We start from the raw sequence: 13,076 nt of genomic DNA on the forward strand, positions 1-13,076 counted from the left end.
TATCCTGTCCTCAGAATTAGTCATGTCAATAAAGTTAGCGTATTTTAGGGGTAAGTTGGACCGTTTCTTTGTTATCTGCTAATTTCATGTGTTTATTTTATTTATTTATTTGTCAATAAAAATGAATAGTTATTAAATAACAACCGGTGTTTTTTTCTACTTCGAAATATTGAGTCAAAATTAAACTGTCGTATTAAGCCCAGATTGCACTTATTGTCTCTCCAGAGACTCTTATCTTGAAATTTTCTGAACCCCCTTCACCTCACACCTCACACTTTTTTCTGTCATTTTAATTAATAATAATAAATACTTAATTTATTCCAAGGTTCATAAATTTTGCTACTTTAGGATCCCACTGAATAATAAAACTCATTTGATGACGAGATTGCGCTGAGTTTATCACGTAGGTCGGCGTCCTTACTCGGTTTGGGTACTGGCAGAATACCAGCGCTGCGGCTTACCGCAAAACAATGCTGAGCCAGCGCCTGTTCTTCAGTGCATCACATGGCTTCTCATTTATGTGTCTGTTCTGTTTAATTGTTACTTAATTTATGTTTTTATTTGCTATCGTAATTACCTTGTTTCGGGCATAATTTTAAGTGCTGAATTGTTAGTTTTATTACTCTTTAGTTACTAAGCCATGTCTTTGTTTTGAAGAATAAAGATTATATCTATCTATCTATCTAACAGGGTCCATATTGGTCACTCTTCTTCATAATGTACATTAAAAGTGATACCAGTCCTCAGTAGTCCAGCAGGCATGGCCACCACAGCGATAGCGCTAGGAGCCGTCAGCCGTAGAATCCGACCGACGAATTATTGCAAAGGGAATTGCCAAGATCTCAGTGCACTTTCTACCGCGAGCTTATTGGGCGGAGGTAATAAGCTATTTTTCAATTGCACGCCTGCGATTTGATGCCTTTCTAGGATTGCTTTCGCGGTTGTGAAATTGAGTCGAGCTTCCTTGTTCGCGGGTTTGGATAAATCATTGCCTGCGAGTTTCACTTGTTCGAATTGTTATGAAAAGAAAAGTTTTGTGATCGCGAGTAACAGATAGAAGTTCGCAGTCGTGACTAACAGAAGTTCGTAAGACTTGGTTGCGAACACCATAAATATTAACAGTTTTGTGAGAATGTGGTATAGACTAGCTATATTCCGAGGTTTCATACTCGTGGAAAAATAAAATATTGTCGAGCTCTCTTATTATCATCATCATCATCAGCCGGAAGATGTCCACTGTTGAAGAAACGCCTCCGCCTTAGTGTGCTCAATTAACTACAACTCGTCACTTTGTATCCACCGGTTACCCCAAACTCTCGCGATGTCGTCAGTCCAGTTAATGTGAGGCCTGCCAAGCCAACGCTTCGTCTTCCGGTTTGTGTTAACACTCGAGGACCTCTCTCCCCCAACGGTTATCTGTTCCTAGAGCGATGTGGCTAACCTAACCTAACCTAACCTACTTTAAATAACATCACCGACACCGTTGTCAATATGACTGGTAGGTATCGTATAATAAGTTTAAAGAATGTTGCAACATAAAACGTAGCTACTTCTAGAAGTGCTGCCCTCGCGTCAGGTTTTTTATATTCCCGGTCAGCCTTAAAAATGAATTGCTAGCAGCCTAGTACCTTCATCAAGTTTTAAGTATCGACCTCGCGACCTGTTTATATTACCGTTTAATGAGCAATCTTGTATAATTTCAGGGATTTCGAACACGTCTAACGTTTTCATTAAAACCTGCTATGTAGAGGTATTCGGGGGCAAGCAGTCGATCTAGCTTGCTTGGTCTTATGTCTGGGAAAAAACGTGTTTTCGAGTTTAAGCCCAAGCAAATCTCGGTCAGCCAGGTTCAATTTTAATCCAAAACAACTCGATCTTTTATTTATTTGTTACTTACAGATTGGGGCACAGGTTACATAAACATTTAAAAAGCAACACCCACAACAAATAATCGATAGTTGGACAATCTAACCCATTGTATGCACCGCGTAGGTGTAAGCTGAGCTTATTAATACGGACTATTGAATCCATTACATTGACATCGGTTCGATTTAAATGCTGACAAAGTGATATTTCAGCATAGAGAAGTTAACCTCTAGAGTCCATCGTCATCAGCCGGAAGACATCCATTTTTGGACACATTTTTGAACTAAATGTCTCTTTTTTTTTCATAGTCTCCCTTAGAACGCCATTATGAACGACAACTCGCCATTTAGATCTACGGGTTACTCGCAACGCACGCACGGTCAGTCCACCTAGTGGGAACTTAAAGAAAGAGTTTTAATAAAATATTACTGAACCATTTTATCACGATTGTTTTAATTTAAACATGACAGCGTCACAAATCAACAAATAGTAATAATAATACATTCACATTTATTGGGATATCAAAAGCAAATTTTAAATTACTAAATAAAGCTGGCCGGTTTTTATGAAAAAAAAAGAGTAAAATAGCTTCATCTCATAGAGAGGTACCAGTAACTAGAGTTAGTATGATATCAGGTTAAATCGCTATAATGACCACTCTACTGTTTAATTACTCTATGAATTTTAGTGAATGCGTTAAGAGTTATGGTAAGTGACCACTTAGGAAATCCAGTTATAAGTTGCAGTCGATTTAAGATTTATTATCGACCTGTAAGAAAAATCTTCTACAAAACATCTGATTTGTTTAAATGTTTTATATGAACACCTAGAAAATGCTATTAAAGCTATTGTCATTATTTAAAATAATAGGTACTTACACAGTTCTGATAGAATTAATTTATTCATAACTGAGAAAAAAATTAAGAAAAAAGAAAAAACCTAACTCGTTACAAACACAACAATGAAAATATGTAAAAAAAAATAACAATAAAGAACTAACACAACAAATAATATCAATATACGAATATAATATATGTGATTACGTTCTTAGTTCCTGAATAATCTGCGTAATGTTTTAAAATAACTATTAAACTTTACTGTTACCAATATCCCTGCAAACGATTATAAGGATGCCACTACACATAAATACTAATCCAGATAATCTAATCAGTTGAAACAATTTAATTTAATAGTAGTATAAATAACCGTGGAAGCACTAGACTACTATTTACAATGTTTAAAGTAAGGTTTTAATTGGTTCGCATTCCCTGGATTCCTCGTCATAATTATGTACTTACAGTTTCACGTAAGTTAGTAATTAACTACTTACAAGATTTAACCAGAATGACAATTACACAGTAATGCAGTGCAGGCGACGTTGTTTAGGGAAAAGTTAGGCTTTCACACAGACTGCAAAGATTATTTCATTGCGCAGATAATTGTACAATATATATTTTTTACATTCTCTTTATATGTTTGGAATCAAATTATAAAAAGGAAAATTATAGAAAGGAAACTCTTTTAAGAAATTAGTAGGTACTGTAATTAAATTGTTAGAATTAAGTGGACATATTTTTATGGCATTTAATTTTCGACGAGTTTAATATAAACCTTCATTATTTTTACGTTACTGAATTCTAAATTTAAGTTTCTTATTTCGAAAATGACGATGTATGTATGTATGTATACTGTTTATTGTACAAAAGAAAAGAAATAAAACACAATTTTGACAACTCTATAATTTGTATCCATTCCCTTTCACCTACTGATAGTTTCATCTAAATTGGTTTAGCGGCTTAAACTTGAAGAGGTAACAGACAGACAGACAGACAGACGAACAGATTACCATGTCGAGGTAACACGGCGAACTACCGTTAAGTCCCTCTACGCAAACAATCATGATGCAATCAAGTCACAACAAACGATTGCTTCGGACGCAGATTGCTTGTCATATGCAGAACACAGTACAGTCAAGTGCAGCCATAATGTTACTAAGCACTAACATTAAATATGTTTTTGGTAAAAATTTAATTTTTAATACTTACAAGCTTTTTTTGCTGACTGTACTTTTTTTACTGTACTTGCGTTGGTGTTGGTACTGACTGATGGAATCAAATAAATAAATCTTTCTTTCTTTCTTTGTCATCCAAACTACATTAGCATACCAAATTTGAAGTCGATGCCACTAACCGTTGAAGAACTCAGTCCTGCGGAGACGATCCTGGCCGAACCACCAGGATGTCACTAACTAGGTTATTGTATTGTCACGCAATTTACGAGTACATAAGTAAACCAAATTTTAAAACAATCCGACTACTGGAAGTTGGTCAAATTTAACTTGCAAGATTTGATTACACACAGACAACGGGACAGGTGAAACTAAATAAAAGCTTGTAATAAAATACGAAATTAACTCCGTCTGTCTTTATTTCCTGATTATTAGATCTACTTAGTAAAAAAGTTTTTATGTACTACTTCACGTAGATTCTATTCAAAATACACATTTTGGTTTTATATTACTTTTATATATCATTATTATACAATTTTTACACTTCCTCTTTCTTCACATAGTTTAATCTAAATAAATTAGTTAAAGTAATAGACTCCCGCGACCGTTCGTTATTCTTAAGTTTTATCTACTTTATTTATTTTCACTAAGTATAACGGTGACATAAGATGCAATGATTCAGTCGCATTGTTTTTTCCAAATTTGTCAAAATTACGAATTGTACTTTTTAGACTACTTTTAGTTTAGACTCATCTAAGACCTAAACTGCGAAACGTTTTCCCACTTGATTGTATCGAGCACACTCTAGGCCAACTCATTAGTGTCAGGCCCTTATGTGGGTCACACCGATCCAATATTAAAAGATAACTCGACGTTCATGTCGAGAGCTGCCAATTAAAAAGGTTAAATAGAAATTTTAATTAACTTGACGAGATTAGGCAACGTAAGAGCGGTGATTGCATTGGGGATTTAAATGGGTTAAATAAATATACAGTTAAATATTAATAACAAATATTGAAGGCAGGAGATACCGTAAGTATTGGAAAATCTAGTGACGTAATATCAGTAACAGTAGAAGAAAGCAGAAGACGTTCAGTAACGCAATGAGATCACCTTTTATTTAGAGATATGTGTTAAACTTGCGTTAAGTAAATAAGGGAGTGAAGTTATTTTTTAATTGGTCTATCCGATGATACCCAACACTTTGGATTTGGACAGTAAAAAATAATATTCACACTACGTTTTGGGGTAAAAAAGGTTTTTTTACCGATTTTTATTTAATCACTTTAACACCGTAGTTAACTTATACTGAACACATGCAGAATTAACAGCTTTTTAGCACTAGCAATCTCTAAGCTAAGTCGCGGACAAACGGACGGGCATGCCGAAACTATATAAGTATACCTTGTAATACAAGGAAACCTAAAAAGCACAAAGCAGGCTGCGAATAGTCCTTGACTTTTGCAATAAAGCCGATATAAAGTGAGATGAGTCAGGCAGGCAATTCGATCCCCGGTCCCGGACGCAGTGTGGTGCAATAACTGGCTTCAAACAAAAAAAGTCTTGGTTTTATATTGGAAGTCTACAGGAGTCCCTTACTGTAAATTTCTTTGAAAGCTGACAGCTCAATATAAACTTAAATTACAGTGTTGTATCAACAAAACATTACTCCTTATTAATATACATTTATTTGGATAATTATAAATTGATTATTGTAATGAGTGTCGTAATAATTTTTGTTTTGGAAGTTTCGTCATTACAAATGATAATTAATTCATCGTGGCCCGATGAATGCTGAGTATTTGGATAATTATTTGAATACTTGCTTGTACCAATTGGTTATGTCTGTTATGAAATCGAAATCATCAAATTAACTGTAGGACATTCACTGTTGGATATAGGGCTCCAAAGACTGTTTATTCAATTATAAAAGCAGAAACTATTTTTAATTTTAAGGAAAGTAATTAAAAATCGCAAATCCGCGCAAGAATCGATTTTTAAAATGTCAAATTTTCCACCATCTCTACGCTAGTCTATGCTACTACAGATTATACACAAGTTTCAATCAAGTAATAACACTGGAGGGTTATGGGAGAGACTTATGTCGAACAGTAGACGTCTTATGGCTGATACTCATACTCATACTATATGATGATGATGATGATGATACAAAATTAATGCAAGCGTTTCCAGGAATCGGCCGGTATCCACTTAGTTCGGCAGATCGATCTTCAAATTGGTAAAACAAAATCGTTACATCATGACAGCCGGAACTGTGGTTCAGATTGAACCGGGTTCGTGCGGTTTTGGGCCAAGGTCCGACTCCGCCCTGTCTGGCCGCGTCATTAGTGTGGAGGGCTCTTTATTTGGGTCAGCCAGATTTCAAATGAGCGATCTTTAGTGCCGCAGTTTGATGGTGTAGATTTCCCGTGAAAGATTGGACGGGGGGGCATTAAATTGTAATGCTGTGGGAAATTATACTTGTGTATTCTTGAGTATGTACATTAAACTATTCCAACTAATTCATGTTGTATCCTAAAACCTAAATTTACAAGTATTTTTCTTCCCCAGTTTCATATTCAAACAAACGGGACTCTATTACAAAGGTTACGCGGGTCTGTCACTTGTATCTTTAAACGTCATAGGGAAAAACTTGTAATTTTCTGAGTATTGCTATGACAGCTATAGCAGAATGACAGCTATAGCAGAATGTATTATATTTTGCAAATAATAGAATAGAACTAAGTAAAGTAAGTGATTTGTGCATCTCAATGAATGTTCAGTTTTTCTGATTGAGATTGGGCTAGAAGGACTTAACGCACTTTCAGAATTTTAGTAGTGACTCAATTCGAAATATTTAATGTCATTTTTTTAGGATTCCGTAGCCAAAATGACAAAAACGGAACCCTTATAGTTTCGCCATGTCTCACTGTTTGTCTGTCCGTCCGCAGCTTTGCTCAGAGACTATCAATGCTAGAAAGCTGTAATTTTGCAAGAATATATATGTAAACCATGCCGACAAAATAATACAATAAAAATTAAAAAATATATATTTCAGAGTACCTCCCATAGACGTAAAGTGGTGGTGTTTTTTTTTCTCATCCAACCTTAAAGTGTGGGATATCGTTGGATAGGTCTTTTAAAATCATTAGGGGGTTGCTACAACGATTTTTCGATTTAGTGATGTGTTTCCAAAATATTCAACTTTATAGTGCAAATTTTCATTAAAATCGAGCGTCCCCCCCCCTCCAAAATCTAAACCGGTGAGAACAAAAATTTGAAAAAATTCAGTATGGTAGTAAGTATATCAAACTTACAAGGAAAACTATAAAGGTTAAGTTATCGTGAGAATTATTGGTAGTTTAAGAGTAAATAGCAGCCTAAGGTATAAAATATACCTAAACTTGGAATATTCCGTACAAAATACGAAATCCTTGGAAAAATATTATTTAATTTTTTCGTAATGGCTACGGAACCCTATTTCCCTAGTTCCTAGTTTTTAAACTATGTATACCTGGTTGTTATGGTAAAAAATTTAATATTGACATTAAAATATTTCCGTTGAGTCACTACAATTCTTAAGGTGCGTTAAGTATTTTAACATGCCTTTCAACCTTAAGGTTATTTCATTCAAAGTCGATAAGTATAGTATTGACAAATAGTCATTCATTTGTAAAAGAATCGTGGCTAGAACATAATGCTCATTTATATGTAAGAAGGCGCGCAATGATTCAAACAAAGATTTGCGATCACTAAAGAATAATGGTTTACAAGACACGTTTTTCGCGTGGCGCCATTGAGAACAATAATGTTATTGTGTAAGCATGAATCACATCTATCGCTTTCGGATCGATCTCGAACATGCCGTATCATCACCACAAGATAACCAATGTATTAGCATACACGCGGTTTGTTGTTCAAGAAGAATAGAGAGCCGCCCACTCGCTATGTCGCAGCCAAAACAATCGAAAGTCTGACACAGTCCTGATAAACATTTTGGCAGTGATACAGCGAAAGGGGTGATACTTATTCATCATAAGATCAAGATTGTCGAGCTATGTGCCAAGATTCAAGGAGGGAAAATATGGAATAAATTTTACGTATGCTAATGCTGCGACGTGTGTGGAACATGGACACTAAAACGCACGCAAAATAAAAGCGAACGGACGATAGCATTGTTAAAATGCAAAAAAGCGGGTCGACGTTCAAAAAGTACGTAAGGCTTGAACATCAAAATGCATTCAAAGTTGCCGTAGAAGGCGCGGCTGGTTTTGCTTCATTTTTGCGCTCTCTCGGTGCATTAACTTCCTTCGTATATCTGATGTCCGTTACGAATTAAACCGGCTACCGTATTACCCGGCCCGCTGGAACCATTAAACCGGCAAAACGATCCGGTTTATGCAATAAAAACACACGAGAAAATTTATACGAGTATGCACGCTTTAAAAACTTCTGCGGCGGCATCCCTAACTTTTACCAGAGTAGGCAGAATTAAATTCTGAACAGCGCACAAAACTTTTGACTGCAGACTGGAAATAGCTGGTATCTGTTTTAAAACTAAGTACTATTTAAAATAAACCGTACGCAGAGATTGTCTATTTAATATTGTAAGATGCATTTGCATATGGCCACAGAAGAAGTAATAGTACAAGAATGGCGTAGGCAGCAAAACGAATAACATTACGAGTCTGATATAATTCAGGTATTATCTGGATCGGCTGCCACGAATTAACACGATGGAGATTGCGCGTGCATTAGATAATCATACTTAATCCCAAATATTCAGACTGACAATTACCTGAATATCTCTCCTCGGCTGCGGTAGCCTCATAATTGATGGAGGCGTAGGAGCCGGCATCCTTGGCTGCGGGGGAGCCACAGGCCTATGCACAGGCGGCGGCGGCAGCGTCGGCCTCGGGCCTTGTATGACCGTGACCGTCGGGACCAGAGGCGGGTGCCTCCGCTCTGACCACTCGACAAGCGCCAGGTGTTCGGAGGGCCTGATGAGGCGCGGCGGGGCGGGGAGCGCGATGATGTCGCTGCGCGAGCGCGGCTCGGGCGGCCGCGCGGGCTGACGCGGCGGCGGCGCCGGCGCGCGCCGCGCCCGCCCCTCCGACTCGTCGCCCATTGGTGCGCGCCAATCTGTTGACAAGCAAATTCGAAGATTAAGAATGGCTTATTAGATAGAATAGCTACACATACAGAAACACTGGCTTAAGCTCTGGTTTGTTTTTGTTTATTCTGTTGAAAATAAAGAGTACTTATGTAATTTTATTTTTATGTGATAAAATAAAATTGTTCGGGAATTAAAAATATTAATTACATGAGAATAGACAGGTGAAAAAATACTCAAAAAACACCATAGGCTATTAAAAACTTCAATATTCCCCTAAGCGCTGAATAAACAAGGGCATCCACTTGAACTAAAGTTTGGGGAGCAATTGACAAATATTTGTTTGAGTTGTGGCTACGAAATAACGATGTATCATGCAAACCCCGTACCAATGTATAGTAGGTAACATATCTTATTACTAGTTACGTACTTAGATGTTTTAAATATTTGCGCACATATTTCTAGGATGAAAAACTGAAGAAATCGGATCTTTATGGATCATAATGATTCTTTTCGCTTATCTGTCCAATTGAATACTAGTAGCATTCACAGTCAACCTCTAAGCAAACAATTCCGTGAAAAGATTTATCAGATTGTTTCACTAAAAAATTTCAAACTTCTGAATATTGACAAAAACGCCATCTATGCATCGCGCGCGGAACTCGGTGGCCAAGCATGCGTCCGAGAGTTTCTTGCGATGCACATCCGTCCGGCGACTCTGCGTCTGCGCCGGTTGCTTGAGATACGAAACTGCATTGAGTTTAAACTTGAAACGCTCGGTTTAAAATTTGACGGTTACAATTTACAACGTATCGTAAGATGCTTTCGAAGTGGCATTTTCCTGTTATCGGTCAATATTAAATCGAGCGGAGTAACACAAAAAATATATATAACCAGGTTACAAATATTAAATTTATACAGATTCTAGATACTTGTTGAACTCTACATACTCGTAGTTCTATTATACAGGCATGGTACGCTACGCAACTTTGTAGGTAATAGGTACTTCTAGAAACTAAGACATTAGGGAAATTTAAACCAAACAATATATAGTCATAGTTGCGACTCTACCACGCAATTTATTTAAGCATGCTGAATAAAACATGAACGACTTGTTATGTAACAGGCCCTCATGTTTATCTGCAAACGCTTCATTTCTTAGACGGGTAGGTATAGATATTTAGCTCATGCATAAACATTATATCAGTAATCCTCTAAAATCCAAATACAAATGTGATTGATGAATGAATATATTCATTGAAAAGTCTTTACAAACAACACAAAGAGGCCGAAGGAAACTATAACCGCACAATTAAGTGACCTTTTTAAAGCTCTAATAGAAAAACACAACAGACGGAATACTGGAATGCTCCAACCACTTTACTCTAACGTCTCTGTCCCGTTCAATTCGAAGACACTATAAAACAACCAAACCACCCCAAGTGCGTCTATCTCTTACTTGGCCTACGGTTGAACAAGGACGAAGATAATAAAGAGTTTTCGGTTAGTTGTGAATGAAAGGGCTAACGCCGGACAGGTAAAACCACTGCCGGCCGATGGAGAATTAATTACGTGCTAATTAAGAACCTCCCGCGGTTCAAACCTGTTTTACGATTGGATAGTAAATAGTAATATACCTTTTACAGGCTACGTTAACTCCCACGGGATATATTAGTAGTTAAACCTATTTGTAAATGTAAATGTGGAAAAAAAAAGATCGTACGATAAAGTAAATGTTGGAAAGGAACCGATACAGCAAATAAACAACTATTTACCTCGAATGTAAATAAACCTTGTAGAGTTCAGTCGCAGCCCACACTTGAATAGAACAAAGGCTGTGTTTACTGATCTTTGCGCGAACACAATGTAACTAGCAATTTATCGCACGATAGCGAAGCACTTCACGCGAGAGTTAAAATATGACAATTAAAAGGAAAACAGAAAGAAGTCATTGTAAGGCGGTGCATTATGCGCCATTGCTATGACAACACTGTGGACGTTTTTCGCTCCAAAACGAACGCATGCGCGATGCGTTCGACGCAATCTTCGTTATGCTTTTCGAGGAATTGATATTGAACTTTAAACAGCTGGCAAAACGATTGTTGATGCTTTAGAAGAAAAGTTGCCGGGTCTCGGTCGCGTGCTTTGCCCCACGCAATTCGATTCTGATAGTACCCTGCGGTAGCAATTTTCCTTTATTATAAATATACACGTGGATATATAGAGTGGTTGTAGGGGAAATGTTACTCATTTCCTTTGTACAGATTTCCTTATTCTTTTGCCGCGTGGAAACAAACTTGGCACGCAAAAAGCGGCTTAGACGAAGCGGAGTTTGAATGAAGGGTAATTCTAGGAGCACGAAAATGCTGTTCTCCGGTTGATAAGGGAATAAGGGTAGATCAAAGCATCTTTATTAAGTTTTTCTATGCATTTTAATGAGATACAGCAAAAAATTTAAACGCTGGGAGAGTCAAGAGGGCTTAAGAAGGGGTGCACCTTTGGGACATCTGAAAGTTATATTTATGGTTTAGAATTTAGATAAAGAGATTGATTTTTTTTTTAATACTATCTGCAAGACAGTGAACAGCGTAAACATAAAACTGTTAAGTTGTTAAGGAAACAGTTACCGCAAGCGAAAAAAATACTCATATATTTTTAATCCATTAACGCGTTCACACAACAATGCAATAAACCGCGTTTGTTATATTTTCGGCACTAATAAGATCGTATTAAGATAACCTTTTTCACAAACCGTTTCCGAGTAAATGTAACGTTTCAACTCAACACAATTTTGTATTATAAAACAACTTAACAAAATACACTTAAAATGTCATAACCTTTTTAACATCCTGTGTTTGTGGTTTTAACCATGTCTTGGCCTTGGCGGGTAATATATATTTCTTTACCGGCGTCCACACAATATAAAATACTAGCTGTTGCCCGCGACTTCGTCTGCAAACAGTTCGTTTATCGCACGACTGTGTGAACAATAAAATTTTCCGGGATAAAACTAGCATAATATTATTGTCCTTTGATGGGCTTCAAACTACCAAAGTTTATCACGATTAGTTGAGTACTTTTTGCGTGAAAGCGTAACTAACAATAGTAGATTGTTCAACAAGGGACTAAAACAAGCCGTAATGACACGAGATGTTTAGCCACCCGAGCAGAGCGAGCGTTAAACACTACTTTTCACTTTGAACGCGAGGAAAAAAAAACAATATTTTGTTCAAAAAAACCCTCTTTTTGCATGGGGGGTTAAAAAGACAATCAAATTGCTTCCTAAGTATAGACATAGGTAAATTACTGTTATTATCATTCTTTTTTTCAAAAGCTATACAGGGTGTCTTTGACCATGGGGCTTTAAATCCAGGGTTCGATTCTATACTCGCATAACTGAGCTACTTTTGTTCTGCTACTTTTAAAAAATATGACCACTGTTCTTTTTTTTTATACAAGTTAAATTTAATTTTAATACAATACTAAATTAATGGCACATTGATAAATGTTTATCTTAGAGATGTCAAATTATTAAAAAAAATATATTTCAAGACCGTACCAAGCGACAGCGATAACATATGTCCGATACACTGATTTAACAATAAACTTTGAGGATCAATAAATGATCTAAATTTAAGTTATTTTTTAATGTTTACAAAACAAAAGTAGCTTAGTTTTGAGTAGAATCGAACCTTGAATTTAAATTATGATTGGTTTTTTGGAGTCTTTTTGTATTTTTTATTTCAACTCCAAATTCGTTAGTTTTACGGGAAAAAAGAAACCTGAGATATGTGTGCATAGGAGAAATTCGTGTCTAGACTCCTGTCCACCGGTGGCCATTGCTGAGGACCTGGGTTCGATTCCCAGCGCTGGTCTCTTTTTGTGGTTTTTCTGTGCATCCATGTCTCAGTTTGTATTTTCGGCTTGAATTTAAAGCCAGAGACACCCTGTATAAATCGATATTTAAAAGTGACAGTTCCGACCACAATTACAGACGATTTCTCATCAAACGTCCACGGGGCTCCTAAAAACTATCATTACAAGCTAAACTGACATGCGTTTAGTATTCGACGCACAGGTAATTACGAG

General features: G+C 36.6%; 1 protein-coding gene across 8 annotated transcripts in view; it reads right to left on the reverse strand.

Annotated features, from left to right (window-relative positions):
- The window catches only part of LOC141428304 (rho GTPase-activating protein 23-like), a 385,604-nt gene that overhangs the window by 325,867 nt on the left and 46,661 nt on the right, over positions 1-13,076 (reverse strand). For all 8 annotated transcript variants that reach the window (XM_074088230.1, XM_074088235.1, XM_074088234.1 and 5 more), the window contains exon 3: positions 8,673-9,016. In XM_074088230.1, coding sequence (XP_073944331.1) covers positions 8,673-9,016 — 344 coding nt within the window. The remainder of the gene's footprint in view (positions 1-8,672; positions 9,017-13,076) is intronic.

The sequence above is a fragment of the Choristoneura fumiferana genome, chromosome 5, assembly GCF_025370935.1.
Source record: "Choristoneura fumiferana chromosome 5, NRCan_CFum_1, whole genome shotgun sequence".
Lineage (NCBI taxonomy): Eukaryota > Metazoa > Arthropoda > Insecta > Lepidoptera > Tortricidae > Choristoneura > Choristoneura fumiferana.